Source organism: Talpa europaea (genome assembly GCF_964194135.1).
Source record: "Talpa europaea genome assembly, chromosome: X".
NCBI lineage: Eukaryota > Metazoa > Chordata > Mammalia > Eulipotyphla > Talpidae > Talpa > Talpa europaea.
Window position 1 is genome coordinate 10,846,639 of NC_140081.1, and position 17,721 is coordinate 10,864,359.

General features: G+C 35.2%; 1 protein-coding gene across 4 annotated transcripts in view; it reads left to right on the top strand.

Moving 5' to 3' along the window:
- The window catches only part of CNKSR2 (connector enhancer of kinase suppressor of Ras 2), a gene marked incomplete at both ends in the record, with an annotated part of 238,038 nt that overhangs the window by 140,039 nt on the left and 80,278 nt on the right, over positions 1-17,721 (top strand). For all 4 annotated transcript variants that reach the window (XM_084259165.1, XM_084259166.1, XM_084259167.1 and 1 more), the window contains 2 exons: positions 269-402; positions 5,208-5,419. In XM_084259165.1, the coding sequence (XP_084115291.1) occupies positions 269-402; positions 5,208-5,419 (346 nt within the window). The remainder of the gene's footprint in view (positions 1-268; positions 403-5,207; positions 5,420-17,721) is intronic.

Sequence of the window (17,721 nt, forward strand, 5' to 3'; positions counted from 1 at the left end):
CATGGTAAAACTACCTTATAAATAGCATTTAAGTGGTTATACCACAGACTAAGGTGAGTTGGGAACTAAGTTGGAAACTAAAGTAATAAATTATATGTTTTTGGAGATTCAAAGTACTAGCCATGTATTTAAATAACATGCTTCTTGATTTCAGCCAAAATAAAAAAAAACTTTGCAGAAATAGATCACTTAAAAATGATAACTATGTGTCGTTGTTGTTTTGTGTGTTGTTTGTGTGCGTATGTATTTTCTTTTTCATTTTAACCAGCCTCTTATACCTAGAAGTCCCACAAGCAGCGTTGCCACGCCTTCCAGCACCATCAGTACTCCCACCAAAAGAGACAGTTCTGCCCTTCAGGATCTCTACATCCCCCCTCCTCCTGCAGAACCATACATTCCCAGGTATAAAATTAACCATCTTGTTGTTCTAGGCAGTTTCTATCTGAAGACTAACCTAACTGCATGCAAATCATGAAATAAACACCTTGAATAATTATTACATTATAGAAAATACATTTTGGTTAATAATAATAACTAATTTATATTAAACACTTATGCATTAAGTATCATGCCTGTTATACAATAGGAAAGTAACGTTAAGTAACAATTAGAACAATTTTAATAAGTGAGGCTCTTTGCCTACAAAGCCCCAGGAAATCTCAGGTTACTTTAAAGCACTTCATACCTCTTTTATGAAAGAAAAATTTATAGATGACATTTGTCTCTTCTTAACTGCACGTGATGAGGAAGCATGTTTTCCCTCTAATATTCCTGTATATAGAATTTTCACTTGATTATTCTTATTAATGTTTCTTTCAGAAAGTAGAGTTTGCAAGAGAATGACTTGCCCTTAAAGCCTATTTTCTAGATTTCTTGAGGCTATTATTTCCATTTCATTTCCAGATTCCTATTTGAAATTCCTGGCAGGTGTGGAAGAATACAACTCTATGCCGTAATACATTCTGTCCAAAAGCATTCTGATTCTCCAGCCTTGTGAAATAGAAAAAATATGGAAAAGGGCCAGCACTCAATGGAGATAATTAATGCAAATCACAAAGAATTTGATTCAGTTTACAACAAACTAGTTGTGCAGCCATTCAAAAACAGTATTTTAAGGTCTCTTATTTTCAAGTCATTCTTAATATTCAATTTCTTCAGTAGATAAAAGAATTGAAATTCCTTGTTTTAATTAATTTTCATTGTTTATTACATCTAATGTTTCATTGTATTAGATATTATGGTACTGGTGTTTTACATCTAAGTGCTACATGACAGCATGCTGTCTGCAAATACCATGTTGTCATTAGTAGCAAAACTATCTCAGTTTTATAAACATTGTAGTTGTTATTTTTGAAAATTAAACCTATCTATGGGAATGTGGTTTATGAGAAGATAGAATTTACAAGGCTGATATTTCATAAATCTTTCTAATATATAATTTATACTCTTTTTTTTTAAAGATTTATTTATTTATTTATACAAGCACTGGGTACAGTCAAAAGCGCGGGAGGGTGAGAGAATTCACCAGAGCCAGAAGGGAGAGCAGAGTAGGCAGACCTATGAAGTACACTGCTGAGGGGAGCAGCGGGCGGCAGGAGAGGTCTGTGCGCCATGTGGGACCCTCGCCTGGTGGCCGGGTGTCGAACCGCGCTGCAGAGGCTGCAGGTAGCTTCACAACCCAGCTCTCAACCTCTGCGCCACAGGGGAGGCCCTATAATTTATACTCTTATGTTCAATTTTGAAATCAGATCTATAGATCTGATACCCTAGTCATAGTCACATTTGAATTCTATTAAGATGGTCTCAGAGTTTCCAAATACTCTTGCATGAGGAACAATATTAGCGTGTGCTTTTCAAATAGGAAGTAGCTCTTTTTTTGGTTTGCTTGCATTTTAATTGCAAAGATCATTTCATACAAATTATTGTTTTAGAGACCTTATTCAAAGGGCTACATGTACAGATAAACTTAAGAAGATTATTTTCATCAAATCTCTGAAGTTCTGTAATGTTCTTTCCTTTTCTCATGGGTAGGGAGGAACTGACTATAAAAATTTTCCTAAACAGAAAATATAGTAAATGCACTTCACCAGACAAAAGAGTGAAATGGTCCATTTGTGTCCTCTGAGTGTGTTGCAGATATGATTAAGACAATATATGAAAGTCAATAAGAAGCCTTCGCATGCTGTTCAGAACTTGTAGAGAATTCGAGAGGTTGAAGTACCAATGTAGTGGTACTTTCTTTGTCAGTATTTTACAGAAACTGTGAGCTCTGTACTTTTAAGTAAAATTCATAATTCGTGTTTATTATTTCACTTGAATTGCTTTCTGATGTAGTTAGCAGACTATTCTCAATATATTTTGATTCAAATTATTAGTTACCCAGTCACACAATTGTTTGACACAGCACCATCAGAATAACCCATATGTATCACAGTCACTTTGTACTCCAGCCTTGATTAAGTTACCCGCATTTTCTCATTTGACTCTAAGTTACGGACAAAATTTTTTGTAGTTGTCATTCTTTTTATAGATACAGCCTTGACACCTTTTTTCATTTTTTCATTTTAAGAATGAGTTAGCTCACCTAATTTAACTCATCTGAACATTTCTTTTCTCCTATTTAAAAAATATAAACATAGTCTTGGCATCTTGGTATTATGTGAATATACATAAATTATGTTTAATTTGAATCATAAATAATAAAAGTTTCCACATCTTAAAATCACCAAAACTTTAAGAATGGTAGGGCTAGTTGTCAAGTTACTAAGTAGAGGTTTTTTTTTCAATTATTTGAGCACATTTATTCCAGAGGAAAAAGAAATAGTTGCAAAAGTACCTTTTTCCTGAAAGAAGAAAAAGAAACACTCATGTATGTGAAGTTTGGTCAGTTCTCTTATATATCGTGAGTCATTATATACTTAAGACTGTATATACGATATCTATTATATATAGCTTCATTACTGATGGCATATTGTGCATCTGTATACTTAACCAGATTTCTTTTGCTATCAGAAAAATCAATAATTTGTAGAACTTTGCACAACTATGAAGTTTAAGTGCTAAATTAATTTTACTATGGTCCCTTAAATATAAAGTCCACTAAAGCTGTGTTCTAACTTATCATCTTTTCCCTTAAAGCCTTTTTGGAGCAAAAGTATACATTAATTATATAAGTTCATAACATTAAGAAAAGTTTTTAAAAATTCTTTACAGCAGAACAAATTAATATATTGAGTTCTTCAAGGACTCATAATGTGAGTACATACATAAATACACACACTCTTCTGTACACATTACATGTATTCATGCTGCAGCCAAATTCGTTCTTGCCTTATACTTTTTTAATTCAACCTAATTTGAATGCATTCTGTATAGACATGTTTAATAAATCTTTCTCATTGGTATAAGGCTCCTCTTTCATATCATTATAAAGAAAGCAGTACCAGCCCTTCCAATTTCCTGCCATATGATGTGTCTATATAAATAGAGCATGGTGAATTATCTTAGATAGGGTCACCCTCTGATCTCAGCTGCATTAAACATTCATGTCACAGGCCTCGTAGAAAAATCTGCCCATTATGGTTGACATGACCTCACTCTGGTGCCATGCGTTCCTCAAGTCTGTTCTCAAGCTAACTGCAATGCCAATTTCTTTTTGCTAGAAGACTGACAGAAGCTACAAGTACCCAGCAGTTTGTTCAGGAAAATTATTTAGCTAACTGAAAATAAAGTTCTGCCAGAATGTTATAGTTATTCTTCTCATATTCCGTAAGAACTAGCTATATAGTTACAATTTGATAACAAGCAATTTTTTTAAAATGAATGAGCAAATGGAAGCATCACCTTGTGATGAATTAAATACGTAAAGTAACTTGTTGATTGAGTTAATCTTGAATGTGATTTACTACTTTGTACATATTTCAAATACTAGGATATCATTCTCTTCTTTTGGTCAAAACTAAACATTTGTATACAGATACAGAAACTGCATATACTATAGTACAATGGGTTTTGCTGGATTGAAACTCATATTTTGTAACTGACATTAGATATATATTTTCATCATCTTACAACATGTCAATTCAAAAAAATTTTGTCTTGTTATAATTCAGTTTGTTTGGTTGGTTTAAAAATTCAGTATTTGCACTTAATATAAATTAAAATTTTACCTGGTTTGATAACACTGATGGCACTGTTTAGGGTAGAACTGGAAACAATTAAATACTAGGAAAAAATAAATTTAATGATCCACAAGGAAAGAATCATTTACATCCATAGTCATGTCCTAACAAAAATTTCATATCTAGTCAATGAAATATTTCAGGAAGTTAACAAGGTTCAATATAACCAATCCTAAATAGGATAGTTCTTCCAAAATACCAGTGAAAATGTGCCCAGTCACCTCAATTTTGAGTAACAGTTTCAGGGATTCCTAGAGATCTTTCTCTTTAGAATCCTACAAAGAAAAAAACAACTTGCCATCATCTTAGATTCCACTCTTAAACTTCATATTAAGTTTATCTATGCTTTCTACATAAGCAGTGTTGCTGATATGTAATGAAATTTTGATCTATGCATTTAGAATGAATTCTATGAATAAGTCCTTTTACTGTTAGACGAGTTACATAGAGTTTAAATACTGACAGTAATTCTTTTCATTTAGGTTTAATTGAAATCAATAATATGTTTTTTGAAATTTTCATGATATGTTTATTTAGTGCTAATTTGGTTCTTAAGGCTATAGTACTCTTACAGAGGTGGTAGTTCCTAAACACTTCTTTTTTTTATTTAAGCACTGTAAATATTACCATAAATCAATTAGATAAACTGGCAGAAGGAAGCTATACTATTAACATTATACCTACTCTCTTGAGCAATTTATGTGCTAGGATGATTTCCTTTGATAACATAGTACAGTGAAAAATGGACTAGAGCAGGCATGGGAAGATCCCTGCCCCTTGTCTAGCTCTGTCATTTTTTAGCTTTGTGACGTTTACCAAGTCATTTAACCTCACTGAGCACCACATTTTTCCCCCACAAAATAGGAATACTTAGAAAATTGCCCTCTACATTTCAAAGAAAGTTTGGAAAGATCAGAAGATATTTTGTATGGATAGGACATCATTACTATTTTAGACACTCTCTACCATTTTACAACCCTCACTCCTCCCTGTGTTTCTCCTTTGCTCTATCTACCCTTTTTTTAGGGATGAAAAAGGAAACCTTCCTTGCGAAGACCTCAGAGGACATATGGTCGGCAAGCCAGTACATAAGGGATCTGAATCACCAAATTCGTTTCTGGATCAAGAATATCGAAAGCGATTTAATATTGTTGAGGAAGATACTGTCTTGTATTGCTATGAATATGAAAAAGGAAGATCAAGTAGTCAAGGAAGACGAGAAAGCACCCCAACTTATGGTAAGAGTTCTTCTCTTACATTGGCATAAGAACATTTATCTGGTATTGAAATCTCAATTTTTTCTTCATGGAGTTTTGTATTATGAAAATCACCTAATAGCTTTTGAATCTTTATGATTGATATGTGTCTGTTGTATGCTTCTAAATAGAATTTCAACAACATGAGGCATGACGTGAAAAATTCTAGCTCTTCCAAAGATAAGAAAAACAATAGGTAGCGTTTTAGCTCATTCAGTGATTTCTGAAATCCTTTAGAATTACATGTAATTTTTGTATGTCAGATGTTGCCAAATTGGAATAATTCAGGGTTTCTTTTTTCCTTTTTAAAAAAATGAACATGTACTGTCAACTTGACTAATTTAAAATAACTAATCCTAAATAGAATATTCCTACCGAAATACCACTCATCATGGGCCCATTATCTCCTTTATTCTTAAGGAATTAAAAATATCTTTAGCTAGATTTGTCTAGGGAAGGTATCATCTTAACTTTGGTATTTTTAAGAAACTAAAATTTAAATGGATGTGGATTTTAAATAGGATGAACATACCATATTTAAAGTTTAGATGGGCCTAGAGTTAGCCGTGTTCCTAGGAATTTTTGTCTTTGGCTTCTGCTTTTCCATGCATGACCAAGAAAGAGAGTGATGCATCACAGATACTTAAAATTGATGTAGTATAGCTGAAAGATTTGCAGATAAGTTGCTTAAAGTTAAAGTAGTAAAGCCTGTGATCTTATTGCAAGAATGAATGGATTTAATTGGAAGTCTGTACCCTTCCCTTTCCAGTTTTCAGAGTAATTGCTTTCGGTGAGAAGCTTATGCTACGGGGAAGGACAGTATCCCTGCTGATTAGTCCATACTTGATCACTGGGAACTGAGCCAAAGAAATGTTGTTTCTGACTTTGTCTTTTCACCTTCCCCCCTTACTTGTCTATTATGGTCATATGCCTCCCTCCTATGGCCCCATCAAGTTTAGTCACCAAGTACCTCTTTCCTTACAGTTCTTTGGTAACATTAGGTATGTTAACTTTTTCCCAAAGTGATCCCAGAGAGTAGGAACCATACTTACCTCGCTTTGTTTTTCTCCTCACATGTGCTTTTTAAATAAGAATAAATATTCGTTAGCATAGCTCCTCAATTATACCACTTTGATGAAACTTATTTTGAAGTGTCATAATTTGAGATCTTTGCACCTTTGCTTTTCTCCTATTACCTAGTAAACTGCTGCAGTACAGAGGCCTACCCTCTGTGTTATTGTTCTTTCTGTCTCATCACATTATGTAAGATTTTTATTTGTAGTCATTCATTCTACAAGTACTTACTAGCTGCCTATTGCTATTGGATAAGCAACAACCTATATGAATACTTCCTTATCTTATGTTTTCACTTGTATTGAAGAAGATTAGAATGTTTAAGGGGAAATTTTAGTCAATAAAGCTGTTGGTGATAGCTTATAGAAAATATATTTACCAGAGTCTTGAATGAGGATGAATTGGTGGTCTCTTCAGACTGCAGTTTAAAGTCCTTAGTGCCATCATGTTCCCTAAATCATTTTTCCCAATAAAAAACAATTTTAGAAAATTTAGAAATTCTATAGGCATTTTATATATTTTTGTAAACAACTTAGGAGAAAATAAATGTATATATGTTTAAAAGAGATACAAGGAAGTTCTGTTTTAAACCTTTGATCCTGATTTTTGAACCTGAAATATTAATATCAACCTTCAGTGCCGATACCTGTACATATCTCCTAGCACAAACTGAAGGTTGTTTTAGGTAACTAGTAGTTTAGTGTATTTAATTTTTTAAATTAGATCTTAAACAATAAAACCTGCATGGAACGTTCAGGAATTTGTTGCATATTTCCCGAAGATTAACACATCCAGCTAATATTTGTTGTGTATGTAAAGGCAGCTAAGGCCTGGGGAGGCAAAGGTGAATAAATCATAAATCCTCCCTGGAAAGCAGTCCTAACCCAGACCCAGAGGAAAGGAACAAATCAACATATGCGTTGCTGTCACTTTAGGTAAACAGGAAGTTGTGACAAAATGCTGGAGCTGAAGCCCCACAGTCTGCCTTGAGAGTCACATAAATAGAAATAACATTGATACTGAGTTTTTAGGTGATAAGTAGTCTTCATTCAGGGTTTCAAAATGCCATTTATCCACAGCAAGCATCTGGCACCTTCTCAAACCCAGGTCTTATAGCTGAAGGTTCATATAAATATCACAGGCCAGATCGACATGGCCCCAGTACTTTAAACTTTCATAAGCAATAGTGAGTGACTTCTTTATTTAACCTAGGAAATAGTCCCATGGCATGGACCCCCCCCCCCAAGTGTGACAATTTCCTCCTGGATTTAAAAATAATGATAGTGAAAGTACATCATCCTGTTTTGTGATTGCAAAAATTACCTGAAGTACAAAAAAAAAAATCACATATGATATTTTCTGGAAGTGACAGTTATTTAAACTTATAAGCATTTTTTTTTGGTATAATACCTAACTAAAAGTGCACAGTATATGTCCTTTGGCCTTATGGTGCTCAATTTAATTAGTCACAAATACCCTTAACTTGAAGTATGTGAACTTAGCCAAGCTATTAACTTTCCAGATTGCCTGTTTGCTCCAAGAGAGTTTATAGTTAAGATTATAATACTCTAGACAGGATTTTGAAAGGCAAAGGTGAAACATACAATTCTTAGCATATGAATTTGGTGAAAACATGTATGTACATGTTATATTCTCTTGGTACATTCATATTTTAAAATTAGATATAGGAGGAAAGTAGTTAGGAAAGTTGCAGTGACAGAGAAACACAGCAGTAAAGAAAGTTTAACCAGGGTTCTCATTTTATATCACAGACCCATTAGTTGTGCCTTAGAATGAGCTAAATGAAGTTCAGTTATTCGCCCTAAGTTATTAGGCAAGTGTAGCATGAATAGACATGAATGGCCCTTCTAGAAAATAAGTAAACAGGGCCTCCCCGGTGGCGCAGCGGTTGAGCGCTGGGTTGCGAAGCTGCCCGCGGCCTCTGCGGCGCCGGTTCGATCCCCGGCTGCTCCCCGGCCACCGGAGGAGGGTCCCACATGGCGCGCAGACCTCTCCTGCCGCCCGCTGCTCCCCTCAGCAGTGTACTTTGGTCCTTCTGCCTGCTCTGCTCCCCGCTCTGGCTCTGGTGAATTCTCTCACCCTCCCACGCTTCTGACTGTACCCAGTGCATGTATAAACAAACAAACGAACAAACAAATAAATAAATAAAACATGCCTCTATTAAAAAAAAAAAAAAGAAAATAAGTAAACAGTGCCCCTTGTGCTGTTCTATATCCTGGATACCAAGCATTGTTCTAACCATTTAAGAGGCATTAACTCATCTAATCCTCACAACTAACCTGTGAGATAAATACCACTAATAGAATCCTGATTTTACAGAAGGGTTATATAACTTATCCATCTAATAAGTGGTTGAATTGTGATTAAGTACCCATAGATATTTGCTGACTCTACCAATGGTACTAACTAAATGTAATTAAAATAATTTGCCAAATAATAGGAAAACAATTTCAAAAAAATGTATTACTCCTTCCAAATTCAAGCATTTGATTTCAGGCAAGCAGAACTAAGTCTGATTTTGCAAGTTCTTGTACATGTTTTATATACTGACACTACAATAAACACATTTACGTAGTCGTGGCCTTGACAGACCTTAGTAAAAGATGGCTACATTGAGGAATAAAATGAGCATCGATATGATATATGCTTTGTAATGCAGAGAACATAAAATAGGTTTTACTTTCCTGCAAAGATAGATAAGAATAATTTCTAGAAACAGAGACAGTAGGGGAAGCAACCTGGCTTAGTGGTCTCTCACATTGGCTACAGCAGCAGCCACGCTTAGTAATCCTCTCTGCCATCTAATTATTCCAGTGTGACTTTGGAGATGTGACTCTAGGCCTCAGTTTTTTCATTCATGAAATGAAGATGATAATATCTCTCTCGTACACCTATTGTGAGAATTTAATGACAGCACATTGTGAATTGCCTAGAAAGTGCCCATTAGGTATTTATTTTCACTGTTGTCATTTTTACATTGAAACGTTAATGTTGCTAAGAGAACAGATCTTAAGGGTTCTCACCATCAATAAAAAGGGTAAGTAACTATGTGAGGTGATGGCTGTTAAATAGCTTGATTGTGGTAATTGTTTCACAGTGTGTACATCTATCAACTCATCACCACATATTGCACACCGTAATGTGTACAGTTTTATCAATTATACCTCAGTATAGCTTGGGGGAAAAAAATAAATGTTTAAAGATCTTAACATGTAAATAATATTAATATAGCCACTTAAAATTCTTAGAAGAATAAATGCCATGAATAAACAGTTCAGTTTTTTTAAATGAAGACATTTTAATATGAAAATCAAATGGGGAAAGGGATAGCATTAAATCACCTTAACCCTCTGTCTCATCTACACATGCTTCAAAGACAAAGGTTCAAATCTGATGCTATCAGTTGCTATCCAGAGGTTCCTTGCCCTTGTTTTTCCATCATTGTACGTCTCTATGCATAGACGACTGCTAAGAGGTTTACACAGTTGGCTGAGTCCCTTTGTAGTCATGAGTTGTCAGATTTTATGAGAATAGGAGGTAAACATTTTAATATCACAAATAGTAATGTTTTGAAGGAATCCAGATCTTTTCTCATTTATTGAAAATCCAAAACCTCACAAAAGCACATGAATGGGTGCACAGCTGGTAATTTAGAAATGTTCCTCAGAAATGTTATTTGTACACATTGTGCGATGAGGAAAATTAATTTCTGTACTATTGTACCTCAGCATTGCCACTTGAGTAGTTGGGACAAGAGAAAACCTTTTCTCCATGTAAACAGTAAGTGATGAAGGGCCTGTGGACAATGATATTGTAAACTGAGTTTCATCAACATGAAGTGAGAACATTACCTATAGGTTCCAGGTTCTCTCCATGTACTTCAACATTCCCTTTCTCCTTGTCTTTCAACTTCCTTTTGTCCTTTGGGCAATAAAATTATAATTACAGCATTATTTCAAACATTTCTTGAAGGAGCAGATACGCACAGTACATTCATAGTTCTTTACTTCCAAATCCAGGCCTGTTCTCTTTTCTGTGATTTTTTAATATAATCTTTATCTGGTAAAATTCCATTGTCATTCATCAGCTATGCTAGACGCCCCCCCCCCAAAAAAAAAAAGATGGAATTCTGACTATAGGAAATTTCTGTGTTCAAGTAAAATATACCACTTCGGAAGCAGAAGTAACCATACAAATAGAAATTAACGAATCAAAAATGTGGAAGTATGGGATGTATACTATATTCATAAGAATTCTTATTCCTTTGGATTATTGAATACGTTTCATAAAGACTGCATGTTGGTTAGCTTAACAAAATAATTTTGAACGTCAAGGTTATGGTGTTAAGGGATCTTGTAATTGATAGAAAAGTAGTTTAGCAGTATTTTGCCATAGAAATAGAAAAGTTTATTTCTAATGTAAAATTTAATTACCTAGGGAAGGCAGTCTTCCTTAATTTGTATAATTTTACTGATAGAAATAGCAGAACATGAGTTTAGAGGTCAGATAGACCTGAATTTGGTATAACAGCTTGACCTTTAGTAATTGATTGACCTTGAACTTGCAACTTAACCAGTATGCTTTTGTTTCCTATCTGTAAAATGGTATAGCAATACTACTCAGTGTTTTTATGAGGACTAAATGAGATAATGTATGTCAAATACTTAGCACTTTTCTTGCCTCATAGAAAGTACCCAAGAAATAGTGCCTAAATGGTATGATAAATTATTGCTGCTCATAAATCAAAGTGTCCCAATGATTGGCAAGTGCTGATGAATCAAATTAACATCTCCCCCTCTCCTGTGGAGGGACTTCATAGAGGAAAAAAGGACCAGAAGTGTTCTCTTGGTTTGTTCTCTCTACCTACCCAATAATCAGCCATTTAAATGATAGCAGTTAAAAGAAATGACTAATGTTTGTTCGTGTCTTTTGGTTTGCCGGACTTTGTGAAAATGGAAGTAAGAGCATTCAAATAGCTAATGACATTTAGACACTACTCTGATCCAGTTTTCTTGTAAATTGAATTTTGGAAATCAGTAACTTACAAACTGAGCAGAAGGGCCTCAAAGCATCAGAAAGAATCCTGAAAATAATTCAGATCCCACACATTTTTAAAGTTTAAACCTACTTGCTTTTTTTATAAAAGGATAGAGATAATAGTCTTTAAAATAAGTAAAATAATTGGAGACTCTGAAAGAAGTAAAACCTGGCAAGCAAAGATCACCCTGAAAGAATTGAAGTGACTATGTAATGAGTAAAACACTAAGATTAAGAAAGAAAAACTGATATAATAATTTCCAGACCATTAATATGTGGACAAAATGGAAAAACTAGAAAACCAAATCAACAAAGCTGATGTGACATCAGAGGGAATAAATTGCTCAAATACATTAATGAATAAAAAAGATAGGAAGTAGATGAAATAGGGCTTCCCTTAAACACAGATGGGAAAGCCAAGATTTGAAATAATTGATTCATTCTCAACTAGAAAGTAACCCCCCCAGGGGTATTTGACAATGGGGACATTTTTAGTTGGTGTATACTGTGGGTAGGGCTCAGGAGACTACAAAATGTCCTAAAGTGCACAGGACAGCTCCCAACAATAAGGAACCATCTGGTGTGTAATGTCAGGAGTGCTGCTGCTGCAAAACCCTAGCTAACTTAAGAAGAATCCACTTAACAGACAAAAGCAGGTTATATATGGCTACAAAATAAAACTCAGCTTTCATCTAACAAAAAGGACCTGTCTTTTTTAACTCAAAGAATCTGGGAAGTTACTGCCCCCTATGTATTCACACTTAGCACATACTCTGGGCAGTAGTTTAAGACTGTGGGTGTCTCCAGTGAGAATGGCACATATTAAAAGAACTAGCAACAACAAATGTTGGCGAGGGTGTGGAGAAAAAGGAACTCTCCTGCACGGTTGGTGGGAGTGCAAACTGGTCCAACCACTATGGAGAGCTGTGTGGAGATTTCTGGACCTACTAAACATAGAGCTTCCATAGGATCCAGCAATTCCACTCCTAGGTATTTACCCAAAGGACACAGAAACATCCATTCCAAAGAGCACCTGCGCCCCTATGTTTATAGCAGCACTATTTACAATAGCTAAGCTTTGGAAACAGCCCAGATGCCCAAAAATAGATGACTGGATCAAGATGTGGTACATATACACCATGGAATATTACTCAGCATTCAAAAAAGATAAACACATGCAATTTGCAGCAACATGGATGGCGCTGGAAGGGATCATGCTCAGCGAAATAAGCCAGAAAGAAAAAGAAAAATACCGGATGGTCTCACTCATAGCAGGAATCTAGAAAACTTAAATAAGGGACCAGGAAAATGAATAACTATAAGAAAGTAAAAATCAAAATCAACAAAAAACTATGAACCAGAGACACTCTATGGGGGGTGGGGGGTGGGGAGGGGAGGGATTGGGGTCAAAATAAGGGGGTTGCAATTGTATGGGGAATATAAAAATAAAATTTATTTAAAAAAAAAAAGACTGTGGGTGTCTGGAATCACCTACCTACCCAGTCCTACAATACAAAACCTAAGCATGGCATCCTGGAACAGGAGGGTACCCATTGTCTTTAGTTAAAATCAGAATGCATCTTCCCCTGGAGGGGGGTTTGAGGGGGGGAAGCTAATAAATGCTAATAAATGGCAGCTAATAAAATTTAAGTAGAGTGATTAGTGTTTGCTTTCAAGTCACAATGTGGCTTAAGTAATACTGCATTTTCCTAAATAGTTCCTTAGCTCACAGGTTCTAAGAGTCTGTATGAAAGAAAGATACTGGGGTTAAGATTGGGAACCTCTGCATATTTTCTTCCCCTTTTGGAGATTAATAACTGCACATTAGCATATTAAGGGCTTTGAACAAATTACTGAATTTGGGTTAACTTATTGTTCTCCAAATATATTTATACAATGGAACTTTTTTGCTTTTTAATCTGCCAGTGAAACTGATATTTGATGGCAAATGCTAAAATACAATTTTCCAGCTCCTCTTCAATATCCATATAATAAAGATAAATTTCTTTGTGTCTTATATTCCAAGCAGCTGTTTTATAGATAAGCATTTGGGAAAACTTCTGTTCTTAAGTTGAGGCTTGTCCTAACAGTCGACATGTTGAATGTCTTCTTATTTTTGTCATGCAGAAAAGCCATTTTCTATATAAATCTTATTTGTGATAAAATCTAAAGTAGTAAGTACTAATTGGAGAGATCTTTGCATGGTGTTATATAATCTGGATTCCTTATAGAATTACTGGTATCACTGCAAAACAATTTCCCAACAATCATGGAGCAAATAGATCCCTGGGAATAGAAAATGTCAAGTGTTAAGTCCAATCTTGTTAAAGAAGAAATGACTAAAACTTCTACATTGATTGCCTTAATGACTGGAGACATTTGAGCAAGTAATTAAAACAACAGAAAGTTATATCCATGGTTTATGTTCCAATCCTCCATTAATTCTTCACTTAGCCTCTAGAATATTTTGTAAGCACTGTACACTGACTGGGAGGGCACTTCAAACAAAAAAAATGCAGTAATCATACACATCTCTGATTTATTTTGAAAAGAAAAGGATTGGAGTTTTGTATAATGAATGGTCCTGAATTCATCACTGAGAGAAGAAACCCCGTATTCCTGGGCTAACTCCAACACTGATTATTAGTAAAATCCTGAGAAATTAACTTTGGAGCTTCTTAAGGTTTTCCTCTCTTCCTTTCTTACTAGCCTCATTGACTAATATAATCCCAAAGAGAAAGATATGTGAAAGGAATTATGATTAAGTTACTACAAGATGTCATTTTATTTCCAATTAAAGTCTTCAATCCATGGTCTTAATTAATGCAAAGTGCAAAATTATTTTAGCTAAATTTTAAAAGCATTTAGCATCTTATACCCACTGGATGTTTTCAGAGGATCTGTCACTTGGACAGTATTTAAACTATTTGAATCCTTGCACTCCTCCAACACACTTCTAATATAGAGGTGCCTCTGTGTAAAGTGGCAACATTTCAACTATGAAAGCCTGTCTTTCTGAACTCCAATGTGTGTAGCATGTTGGTTTTCATGGTAGAAAATTTACAAAAGGTAATTTGGCTCAAAATATGGTTAGCCTTGAAATTAAGTGTTAAAATTTCCATGTAATTGATGATGCAGGTCAGAATTTTTTTCCAGCAATTTTTATTATTCCCCATTTAAAGTCTAGATAGCTTTTTTTTTTAAAGATTTATTTATTTATGCATACAAGAACTGGGTACAGGCCAGAAGTGTGAACGGTGAGAGGATTCACCAGAGACAGAGTGGGGAGCAGAGCAGGCATATCTACGGAAATACACTGCTGAAGCTAGTAGCGGGCGAGACAGCAGAGGTCTCCTGCGCCATGTGGGTCAGCTCCCTGGCTGGGGATCGAACTCATACTGCAGAGGCTGCGGAGTGCTTCATAGTGCTGTGCCACCAGAGAGGCCCTAGATCACTTTTTAAAAATTGTATTATTTTTCATTGAGATAATGTTGGTTTCCAACACTGTATATGATTCAGAGGTACAGGTTCACACGTCCTTCGAAGTATGTTAGCACACCACATGCGCCACCAAGACACCATAGTCCTCCACCATCGTCCATTGGGCCACCTCTCCCTCTAGTGACCTCAGTTCTACAGATTTCTAAGGTTTGTTTGGTTTAGTTTTGTCTGTTCCTTTGTTTTGTTTCTTTATATTCTATATGTGAGTAAAAATAATCTTATATCAGACTTTCTCCTTCTGACTTATTTTGCTTTGTATAATCCCCTGTAGTTCCATCCATGTTGTCACAAATGACAAGATTTCATTGTTTTTAAATAGCTGAGTAGTATTCTACTGTATATATACTACATCTTCTTAATCTACTGCTCTGTCATTGGGCAATTAGGTTGTTTCCACAACGTGACTATTATTGTGAATAGTGCTGCAATGCATATAGCAGTGCATATATCCCTTCGAATTAGTGTGTTTACATCTTCAGGTAGATACCTGGGAGTGGAATTGTTGGATCATACGTTAGAGCTATTTTTAATATTTTTAGGAGCCTCCGTACTATTTTTCAATAGAGACTGGACCAGTATACATTCCCACCAACAATGTATGAGGGTTCCTTTTTCTCCACATCTTCCCCACACTTGTTTCCGGTCATTTTGCTATGGACCATTCTCATGGGTGTGAGGTGGTATCCCATTGTGGTTTTGATTTGCATTTCCCTGATGATAAATGATGATGAGCATTTTTTCTCATGTGCCTTTTGGCCATCTGTATGTCTTCGTTGGAGAAGTGTCTATTTAGCGCTTCCTATTTTTTGATTGTTTACCTTTTGTTAGGTTGTGTGAGTTCTTTGTAGATCTTAAATATCAGCCTCTTGTTGGATGTATGATATGCAAATATGTCACTTTTAGAATGCAATAGGAAAATGTACAAACAAGATGTACCTTATTCTTTGAAATGAGATTTTAATTGTTTTTGCCCTCTGTTAATGGAACTGAAAGTAATTTCAAGTTACTAATTGGTTTTGGGTTTGATTTATGTTATTTTTAAGGCATGAAAGTCAGTACTTAAATAATCAGCACATTGTGATGTTTATAAACCAAGTTTTTCCCAAGCCCTTTTATCCAAAAAAATGAAATTTAAAAAATATGGCTCTAGAGATCAAAGTGCCCAATTCTTACTTATTTTATTAGATCCAGATATGTTACCTTTATCCTTAAAATATACTGGCCTTCCATTTAATTTAGTTTTATTTCTCTTTAAATGTGTGATTCTCTACCTTAAATAACCTCAGGATGTTTTCCTAGAAATGCAGTCAACCATCTGAAAGTAATTTTTCTGTCTGGTATGTGGAGCGTTTGATGGGTGTACGTGGTATGCTGATAGTTTAACATTCCTTACTATACTCATTTTCATCAAAATATTGGCTAAAATATTCAGAACAGATGTGTGTATGTGTGTATATATGTATATATATTTTTCTACTTACACTCTACAGAAAGCTTTTTTTGTGAGCACTGAAGGGTATGTCAGACTTAAGGAGAAGTCTGTTTTTCCACTCTGGCAACTTTAAAAGACTGCTTTTCAGATGCTGTTTATCACCCTGAAACTTAATGATTTTAGCATGTTTGGGGAGAAAGTTTTAAAAAGTGACATAGTTGAAAAAGGCAGCAATTCTGTAGTATTTCAACAGACATCCTGGGTAGCTCACTATGGGACTGTTTCTAGGTAAGGTCCGGAAACAGGAATTCTACTTTTGATTGATTACTTACCCAGCTTTCTAAGGCTCAGTTTGCTCAAAAAATGCATAGTGTTGGTCAAATTTACATACTGCCTGAAAGAAAGCAAGGAAAGGGAAAGGAAAGAGAGAAACAGGAAGGTGACAGGAAGGAAGAGGAAGAAAACTGTGAAAACAGAAACTAACACTATAGCTTGGATTCTTGGGCCCAGTGCATGAGAAAGACCCTTAGGTTACTTTATTCACTTAGCATAATGTCCACCTGATTCTTCTGGATTGTTCTCAATGGCAGCAGTTCTTTTTATGGCTGAGTGTGTGTGTGTGTGTGTGTGTGTACACACACCTCTTTTTCCATTCATCTGTTGATGGACATTTAAGTTGTTTCCATGCTTTGGCTATTGTGAACAATGTTGCAGTGAGCATGGGTGTGGAAGTGTCTCTTTTGAGACACTGATTTCATTTCCTTGGGGATATAGCCAGAAATGGGCTTGCTGGATCATATGATAGTTCTGTTTTTAATTTCTTGAAGAACCTCCATGTTGAGGTTTGCTAGTATTCTCACCACAAAAAGATAAAACGGTAACTATGTGAGGTGCTGGTTGTATTAATTAATTGAATTGTGGTAAGCATTACATAATGTACATAGATTAAATCATCTTGTAGTATACCTTAAAAATCATGTTTTGCAACCTTAATATATAAAATTATCAGTCATAACCTCAATAAAGCTAGAAAAAAGAGAAATGGGAGGGGAGAGGAATTGGAGACTGAGAATAGAGGTTTTCTAGTAGTTTTCCTGCATACGGGGAGCAGAGAAATAAGGTAGTGGCTGGGTAGGATTTTTTTTTTAAGATTTATTTATTTATGCGTACAAGAGCTGGGGTACAGACCAGAGATGTGGGGGGTGAGAGGATTCACCAG